This window comes from Panthera leo, chromosome E1 (assembly GCF_018350215.1).
Source record: "Panthera leo isolate Ple1 chromosome E1, P.leo_Ple1_pat1.1, whole genome shotgun sequence".
Classification (NCBI taxonomy): Eukaryota; Metazoa; Chordata; class Mammalia; order Carnivora; family Felidae; genus Panthera; species Panthera leo.
The window spans coordinates 6,577,770-6,597,004 of record NC_056692.1 but is presented as its reverse complement, the minus strand read 5'-3'; the positions used below and the strand labels follow the sequence as shown (position 1 = coordinate 6,597,004).

Sequence of the window (19,235 nt, the reverse complement as noted above, 5' to 3'; positions counted from 1 at the left end):
GGCATTTTAAATGTGAAAGCAATCTTAGAATCTGGCCTGCGCCCTGCTCCCTGGTCTGAGAACCTCTTCCCACTGCTGAAAGTTGTCCTAGCAGTTCCGTGCCGGACTCGGAATTCTGCCCTTGTTGACTAAATTCAAGGAACAATGGGTTTCCGTTCATTCAAAGCATCTGAAGGGGAAAATCCCCAGACCCATAATGGACAAAAGGAATAAGTAAATGCTTAAGAGAAGTGATTCAGGGGGGTTATATAAAGAGAATGTGTCCCTGGGTGCTGTAGACTGTTTCTCAGCAACAAAACCTGCAGGATACGTGCCCAAGAAGAAGGAAGGAGTTAAATTCAATTCATTTGGACCAGTTTCACTAGTCAACGGAAAGTTACACGCGGCTCAGTTCATCGGAGTCAGTAGGGGGAGAAACCTTAGAATTTCATCAGCAACGTCATGTGCAGCTGAAGCGAGATCTGCCACGGGGTGAATGTGGTGAAATTTGTCCTTCACTCTTGGTCACGGTGAGGCGTAGGTGATGATGTAAAACCTGACGCCATTTTGTGAGAACCATTGGGTTTCCCTTGGCATGTTCACACACACGTATTTTTAATTTTCCCACATCCCGACTGAATCTTTTGGCCACAAAATGCTTGATGAGAGGAGCGTAAGTAGGTGCTTTTAAAGTTCAAGCAATTCCTTTTGAATATTTGAAGAAAGAGCTCTATGCAGGGACCAGGATGTATAGGTTCTGCCCTCAGTTCTGTCACCATAGGAGTGGCATTGAGATTTAATCTAATATAAAACTTAAGACAAGGATAGCAGGTGTTTCTGTCGACCAGTTAAGAACAGTGATGCTATATAGTAATGATGTAGGGACAGTGAATAGTTTGCTTGGCCATCAGCCTTCAATGTAGGTGATTTATGACAAGTTTTAAAACTTGGTGGGGGGGGAGGAGGATTGCAGTTATTTCAAATGTTATGGATACAGTGAGATTATATCAAATAATTATGTAAAAAACTCTACCTTAAATTCTACTTCTGTGAGTTTCCTACCACCAATCCCCCTAGAATCTTGAGACTGTTCAAGGGACTGTCTTGCTCATTGTTGTCCCTACAGGGCCCAGCACACTACCCTGCACAAAGTCTGGTTCATAACAACATTTGTTGCATTGATTGAATCGATAGGACCCCGAGACCGTCGCCTCTTCTTTGCTTCCTGCGATCAGTTGCCTTTACACACGAACCGTTAGGTGCCAGAGAAAACACACGCTGCTCTGTGCTACATTTCGGTGGCATGTTTCATCTCTGACTGGATTGACAAAGCTAACCATCTCCGTCCCCAACCTCTCAGCAAGTGAAAGATATGTCTTGGGTCTAACTTCCTGAGAAGAGCTTAGTCGAGGTCTGTCCGGGTTGGGTGGGGCTGGCCGTGTGCACCTGTTGCGGGTTTGACATTTTTTCCACGGCAGAATCTATACCCTTAGGAAGCCTAGTTGAGGGGAGGCGGCTGACGACCATGGAAACCAGATGACATTTAATTAACCTTTATCATTTTGCTGAATGAGAAACAAAAAAAAATCATTTTGTTCTCATAGGATTTTCTCCCAGTAATTATCTTAATGGTTCAATGGACTAAGGATGCAAAATTTCCGTCGGGCGGTATTTCCTTAATACGCACATGATTTGGTTCTGGAAATCCTAGAGAACAAAATATCATATCGCCATTGAGCCCTACTCCACAAAGGGACACTAAATTTACAAAACATACATAGAGGTATTATTTTAAATTGCATCATAGGGTTCATTTCTACCTTTCCTAGGTGTTTTTTTTTTCTTATGGATTTCCAAAGATTTAATCCCATAAACGTCAAAAAAAAAAAAGATGGGGTACCTGGGTGGCTCAGTCGGTTAAGCATCCGACTTCGGCTCAGGTCATGATCTCAGAGTTTGTGAGTTCGAGCCCTGTGTCAGGCTCTGTGCTGACAGCTCAGAGACTGGAGTCTGCTTCAGATTCTGTCTTTCCCTATCTCTCTCTCTCTCTCTCTCTCTCTCTGCCCATTCCCTGCTCACACATACTCTCTCTCAAAAATAAATAAGCATTTAAAAAATTTAAAAAAAAAAGAAAGGGGGAAATGAATTTATTCTTATCCAAATGCCAGTTGCAAGGCTCAGGCTCAGAGTATTTAAGCACATGACTCAAGCTTTAGATAAATAAGGTGTGAGCAGCTTAAGCAGACTGAAATGTACTGGGTCTCTCTACCCCATGTGCCTTTCCAGAATCAAAGAAAAGCAACACCGGCGAGGGAATAGATTATTCTCATACTACCCAACTAGACGTGTTCCTCGTATATCTGAGGGCATGAGTACAGATCGAGGCCCGCTGAGAGAGGATCCTGGCGGACCTACGCTCGTCCACAACCCACTCTTAGTGAGTAACTCTTCCAGATGAAGCATAACCACGTCACATCCTACACATTTGTAACAGGATTCCCCAAAACACTGGTCTGATCAGCTTTGAAAATGTAGTGATCTGCCCGGAAGTCTGCAGACTTTTGCGCTTTCCCGAGTTTTTAGTGCTTCTCCTCTTTAGTGGGCTCAGATGAAAAAGGCCAGTCAGATGTGGCCCCTCTGGGTTCTCAACTCGGTTGTACATCTTGTGTGAGCGGGCTTTAAATTGCAGGGTGAGCTGTTTCTTTTGTGCTCATTAGCAAACCTCTAAAAAAAAAAAAAAAAAGGTGTTCTCCTGGAAGGTCACCCGTGGTTTACTGTCGGGAGGGCTGAGCCATTAACAAAGAGCTATTTTTGAATTACAAAGGAAAAGGCTTGAAAAATTCTCAGTTCTCATCTGGCTCAGAGGCACAGACTATACTTAAACTTTCAGACCTTGGGTCATAGGGCTCTGTATGACGACCGCAGGACATTTTATCCAGGCCAAACTGGCTGCTTGTGAGACGCTGAACTCTGAAGTCGTAGTCATGACGAGTCTGGATTTCTGCGGGAGTCATTATGGGTTTTGATTTTTAACTTTTGTTGGGGAAGAAAGTTACAAAGCATGACCTAAAGGGGCTTGAACTGGGACTTCATTCATTCAGGGAGGTCTTCTGTCTCTTTATAGATAATCAAGAGTTGGCTTTAATTGCTTACTTGGTGGGAAAATTTAAATCTATCTACTAAAAAAGATAATGACAATCCTCCTTCTTGGACCCAATTTGTGTCCAGTAATTCAATATTATACTATTTATGCTAGAGTGTCATTACTTCTCAGCCTTCCTTGATGGTATTCAATTAATTGTGGACTCAGGTACCCCAAATAGGACTGAGGTGAGAAGAGGGATAAGTGATGGATGCCTCTGGAAAGAGTGGTGATTTATATCCTATTCTAAAAGGAAGAGAAGGGTGAAGGGGGCCCACAGGGAATTGTACTTACTCTAAGAACAAACCCATCAACTGGAATTTTAGGTACAACCTATAGCATTAAAGGGAAGCCCTTGTAGGTGAGTAGTGCCTGGGGCAAAGCATCCAAGGTCTGGAGTTTCTGCAGACATAGCGTCTATGAGGATCTGGGGAGACCCATGTGTTGGCTTAGGTTCAAGGACCTCTGAGGTGCTTTCCAGCTCCCAAATTGTACGCCCCCATAGTAACAGGTCAGCGAACAAGAGATAGGGCTACTCACGTGGTGTTATGCCTTGGTTAGCAAGTTGTTCCTGGGTCCTTCTCTGTTGAAGTCGTAACTGCAAAACTTAGAAAACAAAGTGTTCGTTTGTAAGTTGGGCCGCGTGTGATTATAGTCATTTATATTCACATCATAATTTTTGCCCAGCTCTTCTCATTTCATTTTTAGACCAGTCTCGAACGTTTGTGTCAACTACGTTTGTGTTTCTGTGGCAGACGTGGAGAAAGAAAAAACTGAGAGATGCCAAGCGGGTTGCAGGGATTTGCAGGAAGTCTGTGACAAGCTAGGGCTGGAACACCCGTGCCCTCTTTGAAGTGAATGTTGTTCTCACAGCCCTAGGCTCACTCGCTCCTCCTTATTAGCCACTTGGGGGGATAAACACCACCCAGTTCTGCTGGGAATTTGCCTGTGCTTTCCAAAGGGAGCCAGCATGAAGAAAGCGTAGGCCTTGGGGTCTCATATGGGTTCAAATCTCATCTCTAGTGCCTTCAAAAGGCACGTAATCCTGGGCAAGCTGCTTACCCTTTCTGATACTCACTTTCCTCATCTGTAAATGGGAACGATGTGTTCCTGAAGGTGTTGCTATAAAGTCCGATAAGCAATAAACGCAAGTTGCTTAGCCGAGTGCTTGGCACACAATAGTTCATCAATAAACAGTGGTATTATGTGCATCTGGGATCCATTTGGAATTTCAAAGATAGGCTATTAGAGTCATGCTTTGCTTAGAAGAAATAAAACACTGTAAACTGTCCAAACTTTGTATTATAAACATTTATGTTGCTATCCATAGCGCAAATAGATTATATATATCATACACAATATACATGTAAATAGTAAAAAAAAAAAAAAAAAAGACTATATGTAAAATTGTGAGTGTAGCATTTGTGATTTTCTCCTCCGCCCTCCCCCCTCTTCCCCTGAAAAATTCTACCTTTGGACACTTGGCCTCTCCCTCATGGAGAGTCCATTTTCTCAGGGAGACTCTAAGTTTACCATCTTGGCTCCTGGGTTTGAGTGGCTCAGAATAAGGATAGAAAGAGCAACAGTTTGTAAAAAAGAGGGACTGGTCTAATCAACATGTAATGAAAAGAGAGAAGGAGAGAACTGTTTTGAGGAAGAGAAAATGAGAATGGAGACAAGAGCAAAAACAGCAAGGCTATGTGGACTGACTTTCAAGTTTATTTAGTATCTCAGAGTGAGGCTTCAGAGAAAATGTAGTCACAAGATCTCCTGAACGTCAGCGTAATGGGGAAAGATGATTTTTTAAAGTGCTGTCATGGTTTTGAATTGGATCATCAACCTTCTTCGAGAGAGATCGATGCTGTTGAATTACTTTTAATTACTTTCAGTTGCTAGACTGTGTTTCATTGAATAGCCTCATCTGACTCGGAGTTAGGACTGGACAATAAAGAAGACAAAATTATGTTACTTTGCAGGTAAATGAAAACGATACGAGACTTTGTTATTTAAGCCCTTCTTCGGAACAACCCTCCCACCAGTAAAAACTGTAAGCTCTGAACAAAATATGAGAAATAACCGCCTGGGGATTCTGAATAGGAAACAAAATCATGTAGGGTATAGAGGGAAGTTGAAACTTGGGAGAGGTGACTTCCACGGGGGGTGAGCTTCCTACTTGGGGGACAACTGAGACTGACCTGGAGTCATGGAGTAGCAGGTCAAAAGCAACTAAAACTCTCACAGAAAACCTACTCATCTTTCTGGCCCGAGGACTCAGGGAAAGGAAAGCAGACAACCATGGCTGACCACCATAGGTTGAGGAAGACACCATGTACGGGAGAGAGCTGGAAAAGGGAGGGATCCCCTGACTATGTGTATGGACCCTCACAAGTTTCAATCTGGTCCTTTAATGAAGTTTCCATGGGGCAGACTCAAAGCAGCACGGCAAAGGTTTAAAATCAAAGTGAAACTTGAACCTCTGTGCACACAGGCAAAAAAGGACTTAACGCTCGAATGTTCAGGGTTAATTTTGTGCTCAAACCAAACAGAAAGAAATCACCAGTCTCCAGAGGATTGTGAAAGAACTCAAGGGTTTATGTAATACAAGACAGAACGTCCAGAATACAATCCAAAATTACTTTACACACAAGGAACCAGGAAAATGTGACTCATTTTAAATAGAAAAGACCATTAGCTGATGCTAGCCTTGAGACGACCCACATGTTGGAATTATCCTACAAGTACTTTAAAGTAGTTATTTTCAACTATGTTCAATGAAGTAAAAGAAAACATGCTTGAAATGAATGGAATGACAGGATATCTCAGCAGCAAAATAGCCACATAAAAAGAAACCAAATAAAAATTAAAACGTAATGGTAGGATATCTATACTCTAAATAATAATAATAGTAAATGCTAATAAATATAAATATACTCTAATAATAATAAATCCATGGATGAGCTTATTAATAAAAGAATAAATATCAGAGGAATGAATTAGTAAACTTGAAAATAGACCAAACTTACGAAGAGAGAGAAAAATGATGGGAAAAAAACGGACATACAGATAGCCCCACGGATCTGTGCAACAATATCAAAAAATCTAACATCAGTTAATTAGAGTCCCAGAAAGAGTGCAGAGAAATAACTAATAGCCCAAACATCCCAAATTTCATGAAAGACATAAATTCACAGATTCCAAAAAAGTCAACAAACCCCACACCAGCCATATTCACAGAAAACCACACTTAGACACATCACAATCCAATGGCTGAAAACCTAAGAAAGAGGAAATCTTAAAAGTATCTAGGGAAAACCAACACATTATATAAAGGGAAACACCGATTCTCATCAGAAACTATGGAGGCCAGAAGATAAAACAAAAACAAAATGCAAAACAGAAAACAAATGTCAACTCCAAAGAGAAAATGTCCTCTAGAAATGAAGGTAAAATAAAAGATGTGTTCAGGTAAAGGAAAAGGTCATTTGTTGCCAGCAGATTTTGCTACAAGAAATGCTTAAGGAGGGGCGCCTGGATGGCTCAGTTGGTTAAGTGTCTTACTTTGGCTCAGGTCATGATCTCATGGTTGGTTTCATGTGTTCAAGTTCCGTTTTGGTCTCTGTGCTGACAGCTTGGAGCCTGAAGCCTGCTTCAGATTCTGTGTCTCCCTCTCTATGCCCCTGCCCTGCTAGTGTGCGCTCGCTCGCTCTCTCTCTCTCTCTCTCTCTCTCAAAAAAAAAAAAAAAAAAAAAAAAAAAAAAGAGTAAATAAACATTTAAAAAAGGAAAAAAGAGGGGCACCTGGGTGGCTCAGTAGGTTAAGCGTCCAACTTTGGCTCAGGTCATGATCTCACAGTTTGTGAGTTAGAGCCCTGCATCGGGATCGTGGTTTGTGAGTTTGAGCCCCGCATCAGGCTCTGTGCTGACAGCTCAGAGCCTGAAGCCTGCTTCAGATTCTGGGTCTCTTCTCTCTGCCCTTCCCATGCTCATGCTGTCTCTCAATAATAATAATGTTAAAAAAAAAAAAAAAAGAAAGCTAGACAGGTTAGGGGTGCCTGGGTGGCTCAGTGGGTCAAGCATCTGACTCTTGATTTTGGCTCATGTCTTGATCTCATGGTTAGTGGGACTGAGCCCCACGTTGGGCTCTGTGCTGGCAGCATAGAGTCTGCTTGGGATTCTCTCCTCCCTCTCTCTTTGTCCCTCTCCCACTTGTATGTGTGCTCTCTCTCTCTCAAAATAAATAGACATTTTAAAAAAATGATACACAGGCTGTATCAATATCAGATAAAAAAAAGACTTCAAGTCAAGGAGTATTATCAGAGATAAAGAAGGGATATTTTATAATCATAAAAGGGACAATTCATCCGAAGACCTAGCCACTATAAATGGATAGGCATCAGGGGCACCTGAGTGGCTCAGTCGGTTAAGTGTCTGACTTTGGCTCAGGTCATGATCTCACAGTTCGTGAGTTCGACCTCGCATCGGGCTCTGTGCAGACAGCTCAGAGCCTGGAGCCTGCTTCAGACTCTGTGCCTCCCTCTCTCTCTCTGTCCCTCCCCAACTCACACTCTGTCTCTCTCTCTCTCTCAAAAAAAAAAAAAAAAAACAAAAAACAAACATTAAAAAAAATGGATAGGCATCTAATAAAAGCCTCAAATGAAGTAAAAACTGACATTATTAGAGGGATAAATAGACAATTTCAAAATCATAGTAGGATATTTTAGGGTCCCCCTCTCAACATTTTATAGAATAGATTTAAAAAAAATCACTGATGACATTGGGATTTGAACAATTATCAATCATCTTGACTTAATTGGTATTTATAGAGCACGGTGTTCAATAACTTAAAATTTATTTATTTATTTATTTATTTATTTAGAGGGACAGAGAGAGTGAGAGAGGGACAGAGAGAGAGGGAGAGAAAGATTACAAGCAGGCTCTGCACTGTCAGCGTGGAGTCCGATGTGGGGCTGGAACCCATGAACCGCAAGATCGCGACCTGAGCCAAAACCAACAGTCAGTCGCTTAACCCACTGAGCCACCCAGGTGCCCCTAAATTTAACATTCTTTTAAGGTTCACATGGTACATTCACCAAGATAGACTAGGCCACAAAACAAGTCTCAATAAACTTTTTTAAAAGTTTAAACTCATATAGAGTATGTTCTCTGATCACATTGGAATTAGTCAGAAATCAAAAGCAATATGCTACTTAGGAAAATATTTGGCAGCATACTTCTAAGTAATTCATAGATCAAAGAAGAAATCACAAGGGAAATTGGAAACATTTTTAATTGAATGATGATACCTATACAATATACAATTTATGGGATACAGCTAACACAGTGCTTCGAGGGAAATTTAAGAGTTTTAAGTGCTTATGTTAGACAAGAAGAAAGATTTAAGATAAATGACCTAAGATACTACCTAATAAGCTAAAAGAAGGTTCAAGGTAATTGAAAGGAAGAAAGTATTAGAGCAGCAAAATAGAAAGCAGACAAGAACATAGAAAATCAACTAAGCCAAAAGTTGATTCTTTGCAAAGACCAACAAAATTGGAAAAACCCCTAGCTAGATTCATCCATAAAAAAGAGAGAAAGAATAAATTTTACCAATATCAGGAATAAAAAAGATGGGTTATAACTACAGACCTAAAAGGATACTAAAGGATTAAAAAGGAAAATAGAAGAATATCATTAACGATTTTGTGATGGGGCACCTGGGTGGCTTAGTCGGTTGAGCGTCCGACTTCAGCTCAGGTCATTATCTCACAGTTTGTGAGTTCGAGCCCCACGTTGGACTCTGTGCTGACAGCTCGGAGCCTGCTTTGGATCCTCTGTCCCCCTCTCTCTCTGCCCTTCCCCTGCTCATGGTCTCTCAAAAATCAATAAACATTAAAAAAATTTGGGGGGTCACCTGGGTGGCTCAGTTGGCTAAGCATCTGACTTTGGCTCAGGTCATGATCTCCAGGTTCCTGAGTTTGAGCCCCACATTGGGATCTGTGCTGACAGTGCAGAGCCTGCTTGGGATTCTCTCTCTCTCCCTCTGTTTCTTTCCCTCCCCTACTTGCACGCACTCTCTCAAAATAAATAAACTTAAAAAAAATTGTAAAAAGAGAATTTTTGTGCCAATATATTTGACAACTTAAAGAAACATTTTTAAAATGTTTATTCATTTTTTGAGAGACAGAGAGAGACAGAGCACAAGCAGAGGAGGGGCAGAGAGAGAGGGAGACACAGAATCCAAAACAGGCTCCAGGCTCTGAGCTGTCAGCACAGAGCCCCACTGGGCTCGAACTCATTGACCATGAGATCGTGACCTGGGCTGAAGTCGGACGCTTAACCGATTGAGCCACCCAGGCGCCCTGACAACGTTTTAAAATGGAACAACTTCTTGAAAGCTACAACTTATCAAAATACAAGAAGAAACATAAATCTGAATAGTGTTGTGTAACTAAATTGCATTGATTATTAAGAACTTATCCCCTTACAAAATCCCAGGCCCAGATGGTTTTACTGGCAAATTTAATCAAGATGTTGTGATCGCAACCACTTGTTTTCCAAGTTCTCCATCAAATAACTTTCACCTTCTACATATAACATCAGAGTAAGATAAGAGTACTCACTTATATTTCAACACCACAGATCTTAATTCAGCAAATGGAAAACGTTGACAGAGATCTTCTGTTGTTAGAATCAGCCATTTTGAAGGCTGTTTGGGTGCTCTAGACATTAAGCTATTTTGACTTAGATTGAGCCAGATGAAGACAGTAGAAATGGAAATGAGAGAAAAAAATGAAAAAAAAAAATTGAACAGAAAGAACTGGAAAAATCTAGCGATGGAAGGGAGGAGAGAAATGGGTATTACTATCTCTCAAAGGGCTTGTTAGTCTGGGATGTTTAGATATGCTGTCGGAAATTCAAGAATTCCCTGATGTTACCAGTAACTATGTTTGCACGTATTTATTTTTTCCTGGGAGTGGGTCCATAGCACTTGCCAGGTTCCCAAAGGGGGCCAAGGCATCCAAAATTTAAGCCCCACTAGCCCAGAAATGTGAAAATCTAGGGTTTTGAGAGCATGCATAAATTATGATAGGTTGACAAAGAAGTCCGGAAAATGATTAGTTTCATTTTATACAATCTGAATTTTAGCAGTCCTGGTAAATTTTAAATAATGTGCCTGACAGGCCATTGAAATATGGGGCTGGAGAAAGGCTAAGGAGTCAAGGCTGACTTGGGGTATTGTCTTCAAATAAGTAGCCACAAAAACCTTTTTATCAGAATTCCTAAAAAAAGAGGGATACATTACCAGAGGAAAGGAAAGATAAAAAGAAAACAGGAATAGGGGCACCTGGGTAGCTCAGTCGGTTGAGCGTTCGACTCTTGGTTTCTGTTCAGGTCATGATGTCGCGGTTAGTGGGTTCGAGCCCTGTTTCGGGCTCCACAAGGACAGTGCAGAGCCTTTTTGGGATTCTCCCTCTCTGTCCCTCTCGTGCTCTCTTTCTCAAAATAAATAAATAAACATTAAAAAGAAGAAGAAAATAGGACTAAAAATTACATCACAAATCGATAAAGAGTAACGTTAAAGGGAGCCAGTAAAGGGCTTAATGAATTTGGGACACCATTAGTTTTGGGTATCTAATATGGAGAAATCATTGTGCTATTTCCATAACTCATTTCCATACTTCTTGCCTTTTGGTTAATCATCTGCAGATTTCCACATTTACAAGATCAAAGGCATTATTCATTATGTTCCTCCAATGTGTCAATAACTATCTGGTTGTGTGAGAGGCATTGCTTGTTATTGGCATAATGGTGAATGGGACACATAGTTACACCCCTCAAAGCCATAACTTCCTAGGGGGTGAAATAAACTCAATGTTTTGAGTTCTTCCCGAATACGCAATCTTTTTATTCCTTTTTTTTTATTCCTACTTTATTTTGCCTTCTCTGAGCACCAACCTTTTGGGATAACCTTCTTCCCCCAGGGGCCTTGTTAATTTCCTGAAACGGCATGCAGTGTGTGTGTCTATGCATATTTTTGTGGAGCGGCCCGTGACTTCTATCAGATTTTAGGAAGTCTCTGGGACTTCCAAAAGTTAGGCACCATCAACTCCCATCTAGACTAGATCATCCCATATGTTTTTACTAGTTAGTAGAGTCTCTTCTTTCGGTGCGCCTTACATGCACTACTAATTTCCCTAAAACTCTATTTTCATAGGATTATTTTGCGCAGTATCTTCAGTGGCTCCTGATTCTGGCGTTTCAGATCTTCTCCACCAGCACTATTCCCCACCCAAACTTTCTCCTCCAGCTCAGTCTGTTTCTACCTGAACCCAACACCTACCAAATGCATTTACACACCTTGCCTTTGATTATGAGATCCCCACACATGGAATCGGATGCAGGATTTGAGGCCAGGCTAGGATTTTAATTTACTCCAAAGAGTTGGCAAACTATGTACATCAGCGATTTATTATAGAACGTTCCTTTGTGCACTGATTTGTAATGTCACCTTTGTCATTTACTCCAGTGCTAATATAAGCTATGATCTGTTTCTAGGTGCTAAATGCTAATTTGTATGAATTTATACTTCCTATCCCTCTCTCTTCTTTAGCAGCAAAAGTAGTAAATGTTTTCTGTCTCAAGAAGACAGAACAGGCACACACCTGATTCCTATAACAGAATGGTTATAAATAACAGAAATGGTAGCTTTAAAAATCTTTATCTGCAGTAGAAAAGACACAGGGGACACCTCAGTGGATTGACAGTGTAAGTAATCTATGGGAGATAAACAGAATACGGGACTGGACTGGAAAAGCACATGGTAAGACACACGCATGTCAGTGATGGAAAGTCTTGCCAAGAATCCTCTTTGCCCAGGAACAGGAAGGTGTGGTAGGCTCCCTCTAATAGGGCTGCTAGAAGGGGTACCAAAGGGCAAGGCCAGTCTCCACCATATCCTGTACTTTTCCCCACATTGGCCCTCCCCACATTGGACCTGGTTATGGGATGGGACTGCCAGTCTCCAGGTAGGAGTGGCAAATAAGGCATCTTGGGAGACACAGGAGTGAGCTCCGGATTGTTGGCAGTACCCAAGAGGGTCAGTTATCCTTTGCTCCCTGAAATCAGCTACTGGCCATCCTGTGCCTCTCCCCCAATCCCTGATATCAGATCAAAGCACACGTGTCAGCACATATCTCTTCTCTCCAGGCTGTGCTCACCTGTGCATCACATAGTCTAACAGGTCTCTACAAGGGTACAACATGAGGGTGTGATCAACAATCGCCTAACCTGGGAGCAATGTCTCCACCCCAAAAGGAAGACTCTAAACATATAAGAAAAGAACACATACTCCAGGAGACAATGTGAACAAACGAAAACGGGTCGTTCTCAGCAATAGGCAAAAGAATTTTCATTAGTTAAAAATAAAATAGGGGCGCCTGGGCTCAGTCTGTTGAGCATCGGACTCTTGATTTTGACTTAGGTCATGATCTCACGGCTCATGGGATCGAGCCCTGCGTCAGGCTCTGCGCTGACAGTGTGGAGCCTGCTTGGGATTCTCTCTCTCCCCCTCTCTCCCTGCCCCTTCCCAGCTCACGTGCTCTCTTTTTCTCTCTCTCAAAATAATAAACTTAAAATAAAATAATCACCATCTCACACCCGTTAGGATGGCCACGATAAAAAAAAAAAAAAAACCAAACTACACACACACACACACACACACACACACACACACACAGAAAATAACAGGTGTTGGCAAGACTGTGGAGAAATTGGAAACATGCGCACTGCTCTTAGGAATGTATAATGCTGCAGCCCCTATGGAAAACAGCATGGCATTTCCTCAGAAAATTAAAAATAGAATTACCATACAATCCAGCAACCCTGCTTCAGAGTATATATCCAAAAGAAGTAAAAACAGCAACTTGAAGAGATAACTTGTACACTCATGTTCATAGCAACATTTTTCATGATAACCAAGAGATGGGAGCAACCCAAGTGTCCATCAACAGATGAGCAGACAAACATTGCGTTGTATACACATACACTAGAGTATTAGTCAGCCTTAAAAAGGGAGGAACTTCTGGCACATGCTGAAGCACGGATGAAACTTGAGGACGTTATGCTGAGCCAGTCACCCAAGGACATTAAGCCGGTCACCCAAGGACGTTAAGCCAGTCACCCAAGGACATTAAGCCGATCACCCAAGGACAAATAATGTAGGAGGTACCTAGAGTTGTCAAATCCATAAAGACAGAATGGTGATTTCCAGGGGATGGTGGGGGAGGGCGGGAGGAAGAAATTGGAAATTAGTGTTTAATAGGTGTGGAGTTTTTCAGTTTTGCAAGATAAGAAAGAGTTCTGGAGACGGGTGGTGGTGATGGTGGCATAACAGGCAAATGTTCCAAATGCCGCTGAACTGTGCACTTAAAAACGGCGAAGATAGTAAATTTTATACTGCATATGTGCTACAATAAAAAAATTAAATCACGAAAATAAACCAAAAATCAAATAAGAATATAGTTCATTAAGATTAACTCAAATGGGGGCACTTGGGTGGCTCAGTTGGTTAAGCATCTGATCAGGTCAGGATCTCGAGGTTCAAGACATCGAGCCCTGCATTGGGCTCTGCGCTGACAGCAAGGAGCCTGCTTGGGATTCTCTCTCTCTCTCTCTCTCTCTCTCTCTCTGTGTCCCTCCCCCACTCTCTCAAAATAAATAAATAAAGAAAAAAGATAAAGTCAATTGGGTGGCTGAATATTGGAACGAACATAGTTAAAGATGATTTCATAAGCGAGGAGATGAACTCAACAGTTCTTAGAATGTACTACAAAGGGAGAAAAGACTGGGAAGCAAAATCAATATGTGTTCAGTGTAGACACACTGCAAAATAAAGAAAAGCTTCCGGGGTGGGGGTGAAATATATATATATATAATATACACACACACACACACACACACACATACACCTATTCCTGAGCTAGAACCATTATTCATGTCTAATTCATGTCCTTGGGGTCCTTTTGCCTAAATTTTCCTTCTCTAACTGATTTTTATTAGTATTGCATCACAGATATTCCCATATCATTTAATACCCTTCAAAAGATACTATTTTGATAGCTGCACATTTCATTTTTTGGTCACTCTGTACGTGATCAAACCAAATGCTTATAGGCAATTGGATATTTAGTTTGTTTCTAGTATTTTACAACAGTGGGTGTTCTTTGTGGTTAATTTTGGGCCACATCCTCAATATTCATTCATTCATTCATTCATTCTTTCTTTCTTTCTCTTTCTTTTTCCTTCCTTCCTTCTTTTTCCTTCCTTCCTTCTTTTTCCTTCCTTCCTTCTTTTTCCTTCCTTCCTTCTTTTTCCTTCCTTCTTTCTTTTTCCTTCCTTCCCTTCTTTTTCTTCCTTTCTTTTTCCTTCCTTCCTTTCTTTTTCCTTCCTTCCTTCCTTCCTTCCTTCCTTCCTTCCTTCCCATTATTTATTTTTCCAATATTACTTTACGATACACTCCTGGAAGCGAAAGTGTTTGGGTACGGGCAAATGTCAAATTTGCAGGCTTGTGGTCCGTGAAGGCAAACAGCTCTCCTGAAAGGTTGTTCTGATTCTCTTCTCGCTAGTGAAGCGTGGCTGTTTGCCCACTGCCCGCTGCCCTTGGCTGCTCTGATCACGTTGCAATCCTTCTCTCCACTGAGGCTGGAGGCCTGGCGGCCAGCTCGAGCTGAAAGAGAATGGCCAGAGGGGGTACTGAACGGCCCCCTCCCTTTTTGTGGCTGCTTCCCCACCCCGCACATGGGGGAGTCCCGATGCTTTGGGCAGGAACCCTGTGCTCGGTGAAGTGGGCTTCCCCTGTGGGCACAGCTGTCCTCGGTCAGCACTGGCCTCCTTCCTGAACTGCCTGTATGTGTCTCCCTGAGAGGTCCCCCCCCCCCGCCCCCACCGCTTTCAGCTGGCTGGAGCCTTTTGTGTCCCCAGAGCTCTTGGCAAACCTCCACTGATCCACCGTAGCTAAAAATACTCTTAAGCAGAGGGTTGCTTTTTGGCCCGAGCCTCCCCTCCCCCCTCTCGGTTCTAAACACCTACAGGTTACAGGTTTTCATGGGGTTTTCCACTTCCTTTGAGGCCATATGGTTATCTTTGAAGGGTGAGGTAGATTCTTCCTGTCTTTTCCATGGCACCTCAGTATGTTCTCTTATGGTTCTGGCATTTGGGTATCAATCTTTTACAGCTTCCACGACCCCATTTTTTTTTTTTTTTTTTTTTTTTGCATTCTTTTGGTCCTTATCGGAATTGGGTGTTGTAAGTTCGCACTCAAGTTGCTTCTTTTACTCAGAAGTCCTGGGCTCTCAATTCTGATTTCCTCATCTGTCTGGCTATTCTTGTCTCCAGTACTGCACTAGTTAAGTTACTCTACTCTTAAGATAGACGTTCATGTCTGATACAAAGAATCTTCTATTATCCTTTTTTTTTTAATTAAAAATTTTTTAAATGTTTATTTTTGAGAGAGAGCAAGAGAGAGAGCACAAGCAGGTAAGGGAGGGGGAGGGGGAGGGGGAGGGGGAGGGGGAGGGGGAGGGGGAGGGGGAGGGAGAGGGAGAGGGAGAGGGAGAGGGAGAGGGAGAGGGAGAGGGAGAGGGAGAGGGAGAGAGAAAGAAAGAACGCAAAGCAGGCTCCAGGCTCTGAGCTGTCAGCACAGAGCCCCACACGGGGCTCGAACTCACAAACCATGAGACCATGACCCGAGCTGAAGTTGGACGCTTCCCCGACTGAGCCACCCAGGCGTCCCTCTATTATCCTTTAAAAATAAATATGTTGTGACTACCCTAGCCTGTTTTTCCCCCCAAATAAACTTCAGGACCAGACTAGCAAGTTCTACTAATACCCCAAACACCTACTGCCCCTAAAGGAGAGTATATTCCTTTAACATTCGGTAGTCATTAAACGTAAACACCAGCCAGAGAAACAGCCCTCCTGTTTAATGATGATTAAAGAATGTATAGAAACTTCTGGATCAAGGATAGCACGGGACCAGTTGGCTATACATACAGCTGGCACTGGGCACCTGATTCAAGAATGGGAGAATATCTTTATACACCACGAACACGTCACTTGCTTGTGCCCAGGAGATTAAGGACCAGGTCTTGTGAGGGTTTCAGGATGAAGAGGCAGGGAATATCACGATGGATGGACATTAGGACATTTCTCTTATCCCATAGACAGCTACCCCTGCCACACACCTAGGGCTGCAGGGCAGACCCTCCTGGGTGTGCAGGGGAGAAGCATCATGACAGAACGAGGGAGCTGGAACAGAAAACAGAGACTCGACCTTGACTCTGCCGCGCTGTGTGACCTCAGACAAGTCACTGTGTCTACAATTCCTACCCTCATTGTCTGGATACAGCAATATTAGTATCAATAGTAAATCATAATAACCACCTGCATGGGGTTGTTGAGACGGAGGTAATGAGTTAACCACTTCCTGAACTATACAAGGCTGTCCAATACCTTTCTGGGTTAAATTGATAATGGTAGCTTCAGGAGAAAGCCCATCCGTGTGGTTCTGGTCCCAGAATCTGAGGAGAAAAGGGAGCTGCCTGCGGTGGGAACGATAATGTATAACTTGACGAAATCGTGCTGCCTTAAACACTGGCCATGCCGGGGCTCCAGGCTCTGCGGGGAGGTGGTACAAATTGGGAAGGAGGAGTGTGTAGGAATCTCACACGAAGAGGGCACTGAAGATACAGGGGTTCCACCATCCGTTGAGGGAGGTGGGAACAGCAGGGGAGAGAGGAAGGACTGAACCCACGAAGCTGGGTCATGAACTCATCACAGAGCGGTCCTTTCTCTCCCTGGCTGGCGTGGACTGTAAAGGGCCAGTGTCTGGAACAAAAGCTTTCACAGACATCATCTCGTCAAAACCCCCACTAATCCTGTAGGACTAGAAATGATTATCCCATGTTGTGGCTCATAAGGCCCAGAGGGTGCAAATAACTCATCCAAGGCCATCAAGTTATGAAGGGAGAGAAGCACATTTGAGACCCGTGACTTTGGACTCACGGGTGCAAATTCCAGATGGAACCATGTTCTCTCTTGTGTTTTCGTGTATTTCCCCATCTGGGGGGGGGGGTTCCTTTCAAAGGAAGAAGGAGAGGCTGCCGTGACATAAGGCACACACCTCATGCCACCTGTCACCTAGGTATCTCAACACGAGGGACCCTCAGCTCAACAGCACTGCCCGCAGCATCTCTATAGCAACAGTCGTGCGGGGTACCATTGTCTTTCTCGAGCCAACAGGCAGCTGGGTGACTAGTCTAACCGACACAGGTGACCGTCCCAGCCGAGTCTCTGACTGGGACGAAGCTCCTGAATGGCCCCACGCTCTGACGGCATCTCACAGAGTTGTTGCTATGGTTTTGGCGAGAAGTATTGCTTTTCTGAGGACTGCAAAACACTTCACTTTCCAACCCCAATGCTCGTTCATTCCTGACAGAGTGGAAAATGTGCCTCCTTGGCTGAAATGTTCCTCTTGAGTCCAGCCCAAAGATGACATTTTTAGGAAAGTTTGAGAAGAATCCTGTGGCTGTTACTGAGTCACGATAGAGTAGAAATGGATCTTTTCTATTTAAAGAGTTCTGTGCTACTGTTTGAAAATGTCATATTGCTAGGGAACGGTGGAAATAGAAAACTTTCCATTTGCCATCAACAAAGAGAGATGGTTCCTGAATGAGAAACAATGGAGTTGAGGGCAAGTTCTGTTACCTGTCTGACTGAAGTAATAGGCCGATGGGAGTTTAGTTAGGGAATATTAGTCCAAATAAGCTGGGTGTGCTAGGGAGGGATTGTTCATCTGAAATACAGCACATGTGATTCTAGATCTCTTTCTGCTATTTAGTTGTTACTTTAGACAGGTCCCAGACTCTCTCCGGACCTCAGTGGCAATATACCTCAAAAGGGGAGATTAGATTAGATCCCAATTTCCCCAATTTCCCTGATATCAAGAGTCACTTAGGGACTGAAAAAACCCCAACCAATTCTTTGGTCCCTTTCCTGAAGATTCTAGTTCAGCAGGTCTGGGATATATTGGAAATCTATTTTAACAAGTCTTCCGGAAATTCTGAGGAGAAAGTAGGTGTGAGAAAGAAAAACAAGCAAATATAATGTGCAAAAATGGGACCACGTTTTTACACCGTTTTGTGCCTTGCTTTTTTACTGATAACATATGGTTACTTCGTGTGTGTGTATAAATTCTCATTTTTAATGGCGCCGTGGTACTTCATCATGTTTCAGTATCTGTTTAACCCTCTTTTATTATACATTTAATGTTTTACTTTCTCCAGAAGTGATATATTCTTTTGGATTGCCAGTAGGACGACGGGCGGGCCCCCATTTCACTACACCCTTGTTAAAGAAAATTCCAAATTACGGTAAGCCCTGCTGAGAGAGTCTTTCAGAACAGGGTGGGGAGGACACTGAGGAAGGAGGCTCCTGCACATCTCCTATCTCAGCCTTTGGAACACCGGGGACTTTTGACTTCTGTCAATTGCAACTTGTCAGTTTCCCGTCCACCACCTCCTACAACAGGACTTTGGACTGGAACTGAGATAACGCAGCATCTGTTGGTGGAAGAGCCAACCCTGCAGTAGGGAGTCAGTTTAACTCTGTCGGCACCAGTCCTGATTCCTTCAAAACAAGTTACGTAACCATGTTTTCTGCCTTTAGAAGCCTGCTCCCTGCTCACAATGTGGAGCACACAGAGTTTGGTTCCCTCTGTGTCTCCGGGACTACAATTCCTGAGACCCCCAAATAAGCATTTTTGGTTACAGCCTCTTCTTCTTGGTCAACACCCCCATTAACAATGGATGATGATGTTATTAAAGAAGAAAAAAGCTTTGTTAATTCGATAATAAGGGGATTCTCATTGTATTTCTTAATCCGCCAAACATGTTTTCAAAGACTTGTTGACTATTAATATCTTTTTTATGTGAATTGCCTGATAACATTCTTGGCAAATTTTTTCTTTTTTTTTTCTTAACAGAGCTATTTATATTTAAAACACGCTAAATATAGTCATCTATGTTGTAAACTCTCCCCCCGGTTTTAGTTTGCTGGTC

General features: G+C 42.7%; 1 protein-coding gene across 1 annotated transcript in view; it reads right to left on the bottom strand.

The window, feature by feature from the left end:
• Positions 1-19,235, bottom strand: part of MYOCD (myocardin) — a 108,932-nt gene that overhangs the window by 61,956 nt on the left and 27,741 nt on the right. Inside the window, exon 2 of the mRNA XM_042915582.1 lies at positions 3,662-3,727. Within this exon, the coding sequence (XP_042771516.1) occupies positions 3,662-3,727 (66 nt within the window). The remainder of the gene's footprint in view (positions 1-3,661; positions 3,728-19,235) is intronic.